Here is a 14,728-nt window from a genome sequence, read left to right on the forward strand (position 1 = left end):
ACACCCTACAAACCAATAGCATGACACCAAAGTAGTCAACATATCATTATTTTATTTTAAAATGAGCACCAAATGCAATTCTGGCACAAAAAGTTTTAACCACTTGTCAATAATATGGTTACAAAACAAACATTTACTGAATAAATTAATGTACTGTAGTACCACATGACAACAAGACAAGTAAACATAAAGACCCCAAATGGGGGAAGAAGTATATTGCATTAAAAATAAATGAGTAGATTCTATATACAACATTTCAGGCATTTACAAAGGCAGCCTTTGTTGTTGCTTATGTTTATATAAATATAATTCTCTCAATAAAGTGTGGATATATGCTGATATGTTTGCTAAAATAGAGGGACCAGGCGACAAGAGAGGGACGAGGCTCCAAGACAACCCAAATTATACTTATCAATTCAACTCCAAAACCCCACCCAAGCTAGTTTACATTTCAGTTCGGCTTAACTTTCTTATTGCAATGTGGTTCAATGCTAAGGATTCCTTCAGTGTGACATTATTGCTCACCATTCATTTGATTTACTTGAAGTAAAAGTAGATAAAGTGCATGCAGAACATGCTAGGGGTTATGAATGCTTTTGAAGCTTGCTACAATTGAAAGATAGTTACAAGTGATTCTGTACAGTACGTAGAGGTCTAGTGGCTTTGCTGGCTTCCCTTACTAAAGAAATCTACCTTCTGAGACCCTCAACTAAAACCCATTACCTCTTCACAACACTTTGATCCAGGGAAAAGAGAGCTTCCATTAGACGCCATGATTCCGACTCACTACCCCTGACCTCTAATAGTGAGGACAGAACTGGCACTACCATCGACTTCCAGCGGCCGGTCAGGTACCTGGGATGTCTAGTTGCTGTCTATAGGTGTCTGGCTGCTACTAAATACTTTGTCCAGCAGTTACTCCAACAGTTAAGCAACAGTAGTTTTACTATTGAACTACTACAAGCTGATGCAACAACAACCACTTAGCTAGGTCTTCAGGTTCTAGCCTATACTTGTCTGTAACCTTATGACTTATGTTATTATACTACTACTCAGGCCTAGGACTGACGAACCCTACTACATGGCTACTCAAGCTGTAGGATGCGGGGCTTGCTAATGTTACAACATTATCCCCAAGCATGGAGTAACAACATCGGCGCTCTTCATCCTAACACGATCCATAATGCTCTACTACTGTGGAGGCGGTTGTGGAACCACTGCGCCGGGTATAGAGTAGTGATAGACTGGACCTGATCGGTTTGTGTGCGATTGCAATTATTGTGCACGGAGCTTAGTTACTGCTGACGATTTGACAGGATTGTGGCGTACCAAGTATAGCGTTGATATGATAGATAGTGCTGAAGGTTAGTGGTTGTGGATGAAGACAAGAGGTTTTAGAAATGTTTGCGTTTGAAGGATCTCTCCTGCCTTTGTACAGAAACCTCCCTTCATCCGTTACATTGTCTCCATAAGTACATAAAACTATTGTGATCTACTACTGTTGCTACATCTACTGGACAAGAACAGATCACCAACTGATTATGTCATCACTTGATCCCCAACCTTAACACAACATCAAAGAGTTATTGGTTCTAAAAACAACATGGTAGGATCAACTCACAGCAATTTAACCATTATTTGACATCCTAATATTGATGCTGTATCCATTAAAATACTCAAATAACCCTGAACTTACTGTACATACTAAGAGGTGAGGAATGAGGCAGGCAAGTATACAGGGTGATGTCATAATGTAACATGTCACTAGGAGGGGTCAGAGGTTGACAGCTAGTGTTTACATAACAATGGTGATGTCATAATAAGTGGCCACACTCTACTGGCAGCAAAAAGTCCCTAATTTCTCTTAAACTACAGAAAAATAAAAAGCTGTACAAGTTTGTTCTTTCGGTTACCTTCTTACTAACTTCTGTCATAATTTTTTCCCTTTTTCGAGAAGTTTTCACTTAAAAAAACATTTTCTATTTGTGCAATTTCATATTGTAATATACAAAATAATGCTTTATAACATTTCACTGGTGCAGCTCCCTAATCATATGTAGCAGCATGCAAAGACAAACTGACAGGGTTTGTGAAATGTAAAATCCAAGAGATGGAAATAAAACAAGGCTTCTGAACCCTACCAATACCATGGTCTGTCAATGATTAATTACTCTGACCCATAGGAGCGCTCTGATAAAGTGGAGAGCTCCCATTGGACTCCATGACTGATCCCGCCCATAGAGGTTCAAGAAGCCTTATTTCCCCATCCCTCCTATATACCCCAGTCAGAGGGTATTGGCCAGTCTAACTGAGAGGAAAGCTGCATTCCAATTGTCAAGTGACTTCTCCTCACCCTATTCTTAACTGATGTGAAAAGACAGGCCGGTGAATTTAGAGACAGGAATTTGTTTTCCCTCTCAAGTTATTTTACATTAGTGCAAACGGAAGATGGAGATAAGTACAGAAAGCGACTTTAGACAATTGAGAGTAATACTGGCAACAGGCTAACAGAGTCACTAACATGCAGAGAAGGTGAGATTATAGCATTAGAACATTAAAACACACTTAAAATTACACGTAAAAGGTAAGGTAAAACATCAGGCATTAAAATGTGAATTTCATTAGTCGAGGGAAAAGATGTTGTGGGGGGAAAAAAACACTCCAACAGGAAGAGTCCACCTTATTGTAGGGGTGGGGGGGCTCTCCTTCCATTGGTATGTTCCAGAACTCTGCAGCTCCTGAGTGTTCTGTCAGAACATTCTAGAACAGGGGGCTCCTCCAGTAGGTCTATGTGGGACACAGCACTGCAGGGACAAGAACACAGAAAACAGCTGTCAACTAATAATGATCCACCAAATGAAAATATGTGCGTAAAAGAGGATTCATCGCACAGGGAGGAGAGCAACTATGAAGGGTAGAGAGGAGAGGTGTGCGAAAGAGAAAGAAGAGGGTGATTCGCTTAGGTGGACAGGACAGCACTCACGTGAACAGCTCTATAGTGCTAGAAGCTTGGCGGGAAGTGGGAGTGGGAGTGAGCAAGAGTGTGTGCGAGTCTAGGAGGAAGCACGGCACAGTATGGGTGCACTATAGCACAAACCCAGTGAAGGGTGATGTCTGGAAGGAGGTGTGTGTGAGAGGGCTCTTGACACATTGCGTGTCTTGTGTATGAGTGTTCGTGTGTGTGTGTGTGTGTGTGATTCTTGTGTGTATGTGATTTTGTGTGTGCGATTGTGTGTGATTGTATGAGTCTGATTGTGTGTGTGATTGTGCGAGTCTGTGTGATTGTGCGAGTCAGTGATTGTGTGAGTCTGTGATTGTGTGCCTCACAAACCTCCACGTCCACCTCTCTCATACCAGAGCTAGCGAGAGAGCAGCGCAGCAGAGACGAGAGACAAGGAGGGTAAAGGTCAAGATGGAAGGCTCAGAACAACCCTGCAAGCCTAGTATGACACACTTCAGGGAACAAAGAACACATTGGAAGTAGACCCTCCTCTGTAGCTCAATTGGTAGAGCATGGCGCTTGTAACGCCAGGGTAGTGGGTTCGATCCCCGGGACCACCCATACGTAAAAATGTATGCACACATGATTGTAAGTCGCTTTGGATAAAAGCGTCTGCTAAATGGCATATTATTATTATTACTACAACATGTGTCCTGTCCTAACCCTCGGGTCCTGCAGTATCTTTCTCGGGCACTAGGTGGTAGTGAGACGGTCAATCTGGACAAAAGTTCCATTTGAATGGGAGTAATATTTCCTCAAAGGAATTGAATACCTTTGAGAATGTACTTCGCCATGTGTGGTAACATTTGGTATTTTGAATGGGAGTAAGAGCATTGTAACTGGTAGAGAAGGAGTACCTTTGAGGATGTAGTCTGTTAGGAGGCTGGGCACCTTCTCACTGTCCTCCCTCATGGCATGCAAAACTGCAGGGAAGAGAGTAAAAGTGATTTGGGAGTGAATATTACTGTTATAACACGACTATTCTGGCATTACAGTTCAACTTTCATGGTGAATTGCTAGTTGACAGGCAAGTGTGGTTTGCGAGCAGTACTCACTCTTGGTGAGGATCTGAAGGTCTTCCACAGAGGGGGAGCCAGCCTTCTTCTCATAGGGGATAACTGTGGTCAGATACTGAGAGAGAGAGAGAGAGAGAAACACGTCACAACCACAGAACGAGAGGAAAGAGGGGGGAGTACAAGACACAGGAGAGAGGGAAGGCAGATGATAGAGGGGGGGAGTACAAGACACAGGAGAGAGGGAAGGCAGATGATAGGGGGGAGAGAGTACAAGACACAGGAGAGAGGGAAGGCAGATGATAGAGGGGGGATGAAAAAGGAGACAAAAAGAAAGGTAACACAAAGAAAAGGAAAAACTGCACCATGATACAAGAGAAACTCATTGAGAATTATGGGAATAATAAAAAGTACACTCAGTGGCCAGTTTATTAGGTACACCAACTCGTTCACGAAAACGGTTCACTCCTACAGACAGTGAGTCACGTTGCCGTGGCTTGTTATATAAAGCAGGCAGACAGGCATCCAGTTACTGTTCGATTTAACGTTAGAATGGGCAAAACCAGTGACCTAAGCAACTGAGCGTGGTAAGATCGTTGGTGCCAGGCGCGCTGGTTCCAGTACTTCAGAAATGGCCGGCCTCCTGGGCTTTTCACGCACAACAGTGTCTAAGGTTTACCGAGAATGGTGCGACAAACAAAAAACATCCAGTCAGCGGCAGTCCTGTTGGTGAAAACAGCTCGTTGATGAGAGGTCGAAGGAGAATGGCAAGAATCGTGCAAGCTAACAGGCAGGCCACAAACCGGCAAATAACGGCGCAGTATAACAGTGTTGTGCAGAACGCCATTCTCGGAACAAACAACTAGTCGGTCCTTGTCTTGGATGGTTTATTGTCGCAGACGACCAAACCGGGTTCCACTCATATCAGCTAAAAACAAGAAGAAGCGGCCCGAGTGGGCATACGATCACAAACATTGGACAATTGAGGAGTGGAAACACGTCACCCGGTCCGACAAATCCCAGTTCTTGTTGCGTCATGCTGATGGAAGAGTCAGGATTTGACGTAAGCAGCAGGAGTTAATGGACACATCCTGCTTGGTGTCAATGGTACAGGCTGGTGGCAGTGGTGTAATGGTGTGGGGAATGTTTTCCTGGCACACGTTAGGTCCCTTGATAGCAATTGAGCAACGTTTGAACGGCACACCTTGTAGAATTCAGGCTGTTTTGGAGGCAAAGGAGGGTCCGACCCGGTACTAGATGGGCGTACCTAATAAACTGGCCGTGAGTGTATATTTCAATACTACAAACCACTCATTGGTCAACTGAGCCAATAATGACAGAGTAAGTTGTGACTGGTTGGTGCGTGGTTATAGGTGAATGAGTGAGTTAAGGCCATTGGTTAATTTTAGTTTAATGGGAGACAGTTGGGCATTATGCTGCGTTCATGTGCTATCAGAAGCTCCTAGTTCCCAGTGGGAAATTTCACTTGAATGACCCTCTGTCGGAATTACAAGTGGGAAACAGAGAAAGTGTTGTTACCCGAGTAGCGACGTTTCACCACTGACCGTTTCAACCAAAAGATGTCAACAAATCAGTTGACAATTACAACCTTATCAATATGGAGAATGTAGCTAGTTTGACCATATGTCAATGTTAAGCAAGCTAACTAACTTTATTATTAGCAATGTACAATCTTATTGGTTAAAGAATTGTTTCGACTTCAAAAGGCACGTGAACGAATTAATGTCGGACTTACAACTTCACAATTTCCCATGAGCACATGAAGCCACCCATAGTAACAGGAGGACGCTTGTTTGCAGGAAATAAGGAGAGCACACTATTGGATGATTCAGCTTCAAGTTCCTGCCAATCTCAAGACACAATGCTCAGTTCAACAAACAGGACCACCCATACGTAAACATTTATGCACGCATGACTAAGTCGCTTTGGATAAAAGCGTCTACTAAATGGGATATTATTACTATATATGATTTATTATTATATTAGAATATACTACAGGAAAAATCTAAAAGGGGAACAACAACAAAACAAGACAGAAAAAGAAGGATATGAAAGCAGAAGCAGAGCTGCTTCATTTGTATTTGATGGACACAGAATGAGCCAGAGGATAAGACAGCAGAGGGCTTAAGAATGAGTAAATAAAACGGATAGAAAACCTGAAAAAGAAAGACGTGAAAATAAAGATGACAGGTGGAGAACACAGCAGTGGCAATAGCTGTAGAGAAAAGAACTGTCAACATTTTTTAGAAGGAATACTGAAAAAAAGAGGGGTAGCTAGAGAGAGGGGCACCTGTTTGTCCCCTCCTGTGCTGCCGAAAGTTTGACGGAGGCCGTTCTGAATGACAGTGGAGAGTCCCTCCATAGTGAAGAGCTAGAAGAACAGAGAGGAAGGAGGGAGAGAGAGATAAAACTACCAAAGAATGAGAAACCCTCCAAAAAGACACGAGCACTCCAGAGAGCAGGAGAGGGGTATAGAGCTGGATTCAACCTGCCATCGTCTTAGGTTCCGTAAAGGACAGATTATCCACACGGAAGTCCAACAGTTCAGATTGGACAAAAACAATGGCAGGGTGAATTCAGACCGCCAGGGTGCTTTATTTGACAGTCCTGTTTTCAGCTGGTATTTACTAAGACGTCAAAATTTCACCATGTAAAATAGTAACTAGCCGGAAAATAGTGGACTGTAGAATAAAGCGTAAGGGGAGAGAAAGACCCAACAGGGTCTGCAGGGTGAGTGTGGCAGGAGTTAGTACAGCACTGCAGTCTGTTTTGTTGCTCTTCCATGCATGTGCCTGTCCCCTCAGTTTCCAGTGCATGCATCTTCCCTTGTGGTGCGTGTATGTATGAATGAGGGAGTGTCCACAATACACATATCTATACGCGTATGTACAGTGAGGGAAAAATGTATTTGATCCCCTGCTGATTTTGTACGTTTGCGCACTGACAAAGAAATGATCAGTCTATAATTTTAACGGTAGGTTTATTTGAACAGTGAGAGACAGAATAACAACAACAAAATCCAGAAAAACGCATGTCAAAAATGTTATAAATTGATTTGCATTTTAATGAGGGAAATATGTATTTGACCCCCTCTCAATCAGAAAGATTTCTGGCTCCCAGGTGTCTTTTATACAGGTAATGAGCTGAGATTAGGAGCACAATCTTAAAGGGAGTGCTCCTAATCTCAGTTTGTTACCTGTATAAAAGACACCTGTCCACAGAAGCAATCAATCAGATTCCAAACTCTCCACCATGGCCAAGACCAAAGAGCTCTCCAAGGATGTCAGGGACAAGATTGTAGACCTACACAAGGCTGGAATGGGCAGCAAGACCATCGCCAAGCAGCTTGGTGAGAAGGTGACAACAGTTGGTGCGATTATTCGCAAATGGAAGAAACACAAAAGAACTGTCAATCTCCCTCGGCCTGGGGCTCCATGCAAAATCTCACCTCGTGGAGTTGCAATGATCATGAGAACGGTGAGGAATCAGTCCAGAACTACACGGGAGGATCTTGTCAATGATCTCAAGGCAGCTGGGACCATAGTCACCATGAAAACAATTGGTAACACACTACGCCGTGAAGGACTGAAATCCTGCAGCACCCGCAAGGTCCCCCTGCTCAAGAAAGCACATATACATGCCCGTCTGAAGTTTGCCAATGAACATCTGAATGATTCAGAAGAGAACTGGGTGAAAGTGTTGTGGTCAGATGAGAACAAAATGGAGCTCTTTAGTATCAACTCAACTCGCCGTGTTTGGAGGAAGAGGAATGCTGCCTATGACCCCAAGAACACCATCCCCACCGTCAAACATGGAGGTGGAAACATTATGCTTTAGGGGTGTTTTTCTGCTAAGGGGACAGGACAACTTCACTGCATCAAAGGGACGATGGACGGGGCCATGTACCGTCAAATCTTGGGTGAGAACCTCCTTCCCTCAGCCAGGGCATTGAAAATGGGTCGTGGATGGGTATTCCAGCATGACAATGACCCAAAACACAAGGCCAAGGCAACAAAGGAGTGGCTCAAGAAGAAGCACATTAAGGTCCTGGAGTGGCCTAGCCAGTCTCCAGACCTTAATCTCATAGAAAATCTGTGGAGGGAGCTGAAGGTTCGAGTTGCCAAACGTCACCCTCGAAACCTTAATGACTTGGAGAAGATCTGCTAAGAGGAGTGGGACAAAATCCCACCTGAGATGTGTGCAAACCTGGTGGCCAGCTACAAGAAACGTCTGACCTCTGTGATTGCCAACATGGGTTTTGCCACCAAGTACTAAGTCATGTTTTGCAGAGGGGTCAAATACTTATTTCCCTCATTAAAATGCTAATCGACTTATGACATTTTTGACATGCGTTTTTCTGAATTTTGTTGTTGTTATTCTGTCTCTCACTGTTCAAATAAACCTACCATTAAAATGATAGAGTGATCATTTCTTTGTCAGTGGGCAACCGTACAAAATCAGCAGGGGATCAAATAATTTTTTCCCCTCACTGTATACAGCACAATGTGCATTATATGGATTTCAATGTATACAATACTATGTATGAATCTGTGTCTATCACCCCCCTCTCTCTCTCACCGTCCCAGGGACGTGTGTCCTGTCTGCCCTCGGATTGCTGCCTGTGGGCTTGATCTTCTTCTTCTTGCGGAGCAGCTCGCGGTGCTCCTTCTGCCGGTTCTGCACGTCGATGAGCAGCGAGATGAAGCTGTTCTTCACCTCCTTCTCAAAGTCCAGCTCGTCCCTCAGGGCCAGGGCCTGTATCAGCTCCTCACTGTAGCGCCTGATGGCTGTCTCCACCTCCTCCAAGGCCTCGCTCAGCTCGGAGACTGACAGACGATGCAGGCCTGGGGGTTAGAGGTTAGAACAACTTAAACACATACTTAAATAGGCCTTGACATATCACATTTTCACATTGGGGGTATCACATACTAACATACACTTACGAGGTCAGTCACAAATGTTTGCATTAAGGCTTGATTTGATGTGCATTTACAAGTTACATAACAAACATGCAGTAATTGCTGTCCAGTTGTATTTAATGTCTCTTACGCAACAATGAGCCTGTATCTGCAGTCCAGTTGTATCTAATGTATATTACGTAACAATGCTACTGTGAGCCTGTATCTGCTGTCCAGTTGTATATATGTCCAGAGTTGTGTAATGGAGCTGCACAGAGCTGTTTACACTTGAGTTGTTAGGGATTTAGATGAGAGTTAGGAGTAACTCACGGTCCTCATAGCTGGTGTTGGAGCTGGAGCGTTTGAGGTTGCTGAGGTCTTGGGAGAGCATGGACAGGTCTGACTGGGACGGGCTCTCATCATCCTCTGGGTCTGGAGACTCTTCCATCAGCTCCTCAATCTCCTCGATCACCTGCAACACACACAGGGTTGTGTGTTACTATGAGTGTGGTTTTGTAAGTAGGAGTGTGTGTGGTGTATTTGAGACGTGACAGAAAGAGCAAGCGTGTGTGTGTACCTGCTCGACGGTGAAGAGCGGTTCGTCGTTGATGCAGGACACGATGATGGAGTGCATGTCCATCTGTTCCCTCAGCTCCTCATCATCAGATAGGTCCAGAGGCATGTTGTCCAGCTTCTGTCCATCAGAGAGAGAGAGAGGGAGGGACAGAGAGATGGGGAGAGAGAGCAATAAGGGGGATGCGAGTCAGCTTGGCTGGGCTAACGAAGAGGTTCTGGGAGGCTGAGCGGGGGAAAGTGTACAGAGAGTAGGGAGGTGCTAGGGCGATATTCCAAATGCCTATATTTTTCGTTTTTATGAGCGTTTATGTCCTCTTGTTCTCATGTTGTCTTTTTGGTCTCGTCTCCTTCGCTCCTTCTGTACTGTGTGCACCTTCCCATTTACACACACACACACACTCCAAGCCCCTCCCCCTACCACTCACAACAACAAAGATGATAGATCACTTGTTCCTCTCTGACAAGCGGGTTCAACTCGCTATTTGCATTCAAGGCATGGTCCAACAGAATCGGTCATATGGACACCAAAACACATTGAGACATTATTTTACTGTAATAGAGAAGTTACCCTTTCTAACAATACCATTTTTATGTCTTAACTCCTCAAAAAACACAGAGCAGACACTACTAAAACAGGAATATCAATGAACATTGATTCTGGAAAATGTATGCTCAGTTTGTCGTGCGTGGCATTGCGTTACCACGTACCACTAGCAGCATTGTAGCCAAAGACTGATATACTAGCTGTCTATTCTGTGGTTTATAAATCTGCAATAAGCATAAAACACAATTATATAAGGAATTGTCAACTCGTTCTCACTCTTAGAAATAAGGTAGGCCACTTGATTTCAACATCTGAACAAAATGGACAGGCTAGCATGCTGTTCAAACAGTTGGAGATGGACCGAAGGGTGTGTTCATAACAATTCTACCTTGTTAGCTAGCAAATAGATTCAAGTTGGCTACATTTTAAATATAAAACGTAGCTGGCTAGTCACTAGCACGTGGGCTTGTGCTTGAGATATTGTTTATGAGACCTGTATTCATTTTCTATAATGCCTGCTACAAGATGTTAGCCATTATTAGTGAATGTGCATTATGCATGGTTCTGGTAAAATTTTTTACAAAAAGGACATTTTCATAGACAGACTTGAATGCCAGATCATTGATTATAGCAAAAAAGCAGGGTTAAACTATTTTGATTTTTTTTTCTTTTTATATGTTAGTGGGTCCTATAGTTGTGGAAGGCTTATATTAAGCTTAGGTATAATTTCACAAGCCTTGAATTCATTACATTATTGCTGACTGTTGAAATGCAGTGTATTTCACCTTTATTGTACAACAAAGCTTAGAGAAAACATTTCAAAAATCGAGATGTATATCGTTTGAAAAAAGATTGGAGAAAAAAAAAATCGACATATGATTTTTAGGCCATATCGCCCTAGGAGGTGCAGACCGTGTGTGTGTGTGTGTGTGTGTCTTACCCCCTGCTCACGGAGGTTGAGTGTGGGGAGATGCAGGGAGCGAATGTGAGATGTCTTCCAGTCCACTGGCATCACGTTGCCATAGTTATCGGTCAGAGCATTCCACACCCTGAGGGGGAGAGAGAGAGAGAGGGAAAGAAGGGTGAAAGAGGAAGATGGTGAGGGGAATGAAGAGAAAGAGAGGGTGATGAGAGAAGAATAAGTGGGGGAGAATTAAAGGAGAACAATGGAGGTAGAAAGAAAGGAAGAAAGACAGAACATTTTAATTCACAGCACAAAAAAAACCTTTCCCCACTGACACTTCATCAGTTGGCAGTTGTTTATCATCAACTTTTCTCACCAGCCACCCACACACCACTTCTGTCTCTGACACAGCTCGTCTCTCTCTGCCCGCTGCTAACAGCACAGGAATCTAGCATTTCTCAACAGCCTAATGATTTTTCAATGCCAAATATATTGTCCAAGTCCTTTCTTAAAAAGGGCTTTGCGCTACAGGAAAATACATTTTCATGGACCTTTCTTCCATTTTGTACATAGATACTGCTACTCAATTGGAGTGAGCGTGTGTAAGATACATGTGAGGATAAGAATGTGTTGTGCGTAAGATACATGCGAGTTTGAGTGTGTGCGCGTCTGTCTAACCCTGACTGCTGCGAGCAATGAGAGGATGGGCATTGTGAACCCATGTGTCAGAAAGGCTTTGCATCAGAGAGATTGCTACCCACACACTCCAATGAAGACATGTGTTATTCACATAACCCCAGTCTCTCCCTCCCTCTTGCTCTCGCACTAACACAGCATTATGGTGGGCTTGGAAAGAAATAAAGGAAAATACATTTTATTAAAGGATATGTATGTATGCATGTGTATATGTATACATATATATTTGCGAGAGAAAAAACATACAGGGGATTGGAAGTGATGCAGACAATTACATTGATGGAAGTTTCAATCTATCTGCAATATTAAAGCTGATCTACCCACTAAAAAATATACAACAACAAAAAACTGCATTATTACCATTAACAACACACACCGTTTTGGGATAGGTTCCCTAAAATTGGGCAATGCCAGCAGGAACCGCTTTGGCCCTGTGGCTGTGTCACCCTTTGATCATGGCATTGCTATTCTCAGGCCGTCAACAATGCACACACACGCCCTGCATAAACAAGCCTCTCTGTGGCCAGTGGCTCTATGTAGCTTCATGAGTAGTTCTCCTTCTGTCCTCCTACACCAAGGAAAGTTGATCCTGAAACTTTTCCCAAAAGCACATTCGGGAATATAAACACACACTCCTTCCGGTCTTCATGTCATCCTCGCTGTGAGTCTCTGCTTGGAGCTAGGTCATTAGCCAGCTACAGAGCTTGTTAGGAGGCAAGGCATGTCCTCCAAAAGGGCAGTCACTCATGAAAGGACTCCCCTGCCCTCAGTGCACTGCTCTTTCAGCCCAGCTCAGGCTTCTGTCCAAACTCCCCCCTCCACCTCCATCCTCTGTTTCCCTCACACACACACACTTCACCCTGGTCCTAATATTGGCACTGCAAAACTAGGTCTGTGTGTGCTGTATATACATGTTCTCTCTCTGTGTGTATGTGTGCGTGAATTCCTTTCTCTCTTTCCCTGGAAATTGATATTATGACCAAAGCGGAGCTGACATTGTCACACCTGTATCTGTATTGAGTGTGACAGACCAGGAGGCCATTTTAGGGAGAAGACACTGACTATACTGTAGTCGGAACATGATGATGAGTCATACATAGACCAACATCACAGGCTAACAGATCCTCTGCCATCTCCACAAGTCTTTATTATAGTGATACCCTAGCTACCTTTGTTACAGCATGTGTTACTTAAGCAATAAGGCATGAGGAGGTATGGTATATGGTCAATATACCACGGCTAAGGGCTGTTCTTACGCAGGACGCATCCCGGAGTGCCTGGATACAGCCCTTAGCCGTGGTATATTGGCCATATACCACAAACCCGAGGAGGTGCCTTATTGCTATTATTAACTGGTTACCAATGTAATTAGAACAGTAAAAAGTAATTGTCATACCCATGATATACGGTCTGATATGCCACGTCTTTCAGCCAATCAGCATTCAGGGCTCGAACCACCTGGTTTATAATATTATTTTTAAAAACATTCTAAGATAACATGGATTGTTTAGTTTAGGCCTAAGTATGGGCCTCATCTTATTGTAAAAGGGTACAGTGTTTCCCCCAAGATTCTTTGGACCTGACTCAAGAGCAACTGAAACAACATATAGGGCTGCCAATATCAACTGACACGATCTTGGTGTGTGCATACGACTATGTGTTTATGTGTAGGTTGTGTGTGCGTGTGTATAGAGCAAGTTGAGGGGGTGAAGAGGAGGGTTGAGTTCAGATGTCCTCTACACTACAGATCACTGGTTTTATAAACGCTGTCCATCACACAATCTGAGCTGAAGCGTGCCCTTTCAATAACAATTACAAAGATTTACCTCTGTGTATGCGTTTTAATTTGTTTAAAATGTCACAGTGAATCAATGAAGATGTGGTTCATCGGCAGTGCGTCAATAGAGAACAGCCCGGACTCCTTTCTGTCCTGAGTTTAGACAGACTCGGATGACTCGAAAGTCAGTATTCAGTACAATAATTAGCTACAGTTCCAGAATTGGGAAAATGAATTGCAGTGTACATAGCTAATGCACGAGACACAGGTAGTCTAGTATTTTGAAGTCACTTATGAAAGGAGGGACTGAAGGAAATCATGCAATGCAAATATCAAGTTGTTTACAAACTAAAGTTGGGTAACTAGCTAGCTATATTGAAAACAAAGGTCAGTTAACGTTAATGTGTTGTAGCTAACTGCTAGCAACAATATACAAATGTAACCTCTTGAAGGCTCGTCCTGAAGTCCTGATTTTCTTAGTTACATTTACGTGTCACATGCATTCAACACAACCTTGGCTCGCTATCTAGCTAACAACCATGTTGTTTAAATGGCTCGCTAGCAGCAGACTAACGTTAGCAATGGTAGGCTAACTACTAACTAGTTTGGCAAAAACTGATTTCAGATGCTAGGTTAACAATGCTAAAGTAATAAAGTAGCACAAAATTAACACTCACTCGTCATCCTTGAGGAAATTATCTTCTGTGATAGGTTTAATGGGGGCTATGTTTTCAGTTTTAGTGTTGTAATTTCGGAAGCAAACTGTCAGCTTCTCATCGAAGTCGTGGACAAGGTCCTCCATTGACTTGAAGCTGCATATCTCCCCCGAGAAGCTGTTGTCGAGGTCCGAGAAATCCTCCACCAACCCCGTGTCAGCTACGTTCGAGTTCAGATGGTCCAGTCGGTTCGGCGACCCGGAGGCCGCCTTGAATTCGTTGAAATCCTGCCAGTCTTCATCGAAGTGGGCTAACGGCGCCGCCATGATTCGGTTCGGCTGCCCTGACCCTGGATGGTGCTCAATCCTCGTCGATATCGGATGCGCGGATGATAAACATGGAGAAGAAGCTAGAGGTATCTGCCTCTGCTGACGTCACGCGTGGTGGGCATCCCTCCTCTTACATTTTTATCCAGAGCGATTTTCTTATCCAGAGCGATTTACAGGCGCAATTAGGGTTAAGTGCCTTGCTCAAGGGCACATCGACAGATTTTTCACCTAGTCGGCTCGGGGATTAGAACCAGCGACCTTTCGGTTACTGGCACAACGCTCTTAACCACTAAGCTACCTGCCGCCTCTTCGA

General features: G+C 43.7%; 1 protein-coding gene across 2 annotated transcripts; it reads right to left on the minus strand.

Moving 5' to 3' along the window:
• Positions 1 to 32: 32 nt before the first annotated feature.
• Positions 33 to 14,495, minus strand: LOC121552244 (fasciculation and elongation protein zeta-2). Of its 2 annotated transcripts, XM_041865007.1 has the most exons (9): positions 14,108 to 14,495; positions 10,994 to 11,102; positions 9,511 to 9,627; positions 9,264 to 9,405; positions 8,614 to 8,879; positions 6,326 to 6,406; positions 4,057 to 4,132; positions 3,859 to 3,924; positions 33 to 2,804 (listed from the first exon to the last, which is right to left on the minus strand). In XM_041865007.1, the coding sequence occupies exons 1-9, from the start codon at positions 14,410 to 14,412 to the stop codon at positions 2,788 to 2,790; spliced, it is 1,179 nt and encodes a 392-aa protein (XP_041720941.1). In that variant the 5' UTR covers positions 14,413 to 14,495; the 3' UTR covers positions 33 to 2,787. The 2 variants fall into 2 exon arrangements, with proteins under 2 accessions (XP_041720941.1, XP_041720942.1); XM_041865008.1 differs by lacking the exon at positions 6,326 to 6,406.
• Positions 14,496 to 14,728: the final 233 nt, after the last annotated feature.

This window comes from Coregonus clupeaformis, chromosome 36, assembly GCF_020615455.1.
Source record: "Coregonus clupeaformis isolate EN_2021a chromosome 36, ASM2061545v1, whole genome shotgun sequence".
NCBI classification, from domain to species: Eukaryota; Metazoa; Chordata; class Actinopteri; order Salmoniformes; family Salmonidae; genus Coregonus; species Coregonus clupeaformis.

Bases quoted from the DNA above. Each gene is read 5' to 3' on its own strand.
- LOC121552244 (XM_041865007.1), bottom strand. From the start codon at position 14,412: ATGGCGGCGCCGTTAGCCCACTTCGATGAAGACTGGCAGGATTTCAAC. The intron at 6,407-8,613 runs GTGAGAGAGAGA...CTGTTCTTCTAG, and splicing joins GGACACACGTCCCTGGGACG to CTCTTCACTATGGAGGGACT. The intron at 4,133-6,325 runs GTGCCCCTCTCT...TCTCTCTCTCAG, and splicing joins GCACAGGAGGGGACAAACAG to TATCTGACCACAGTTATCCC.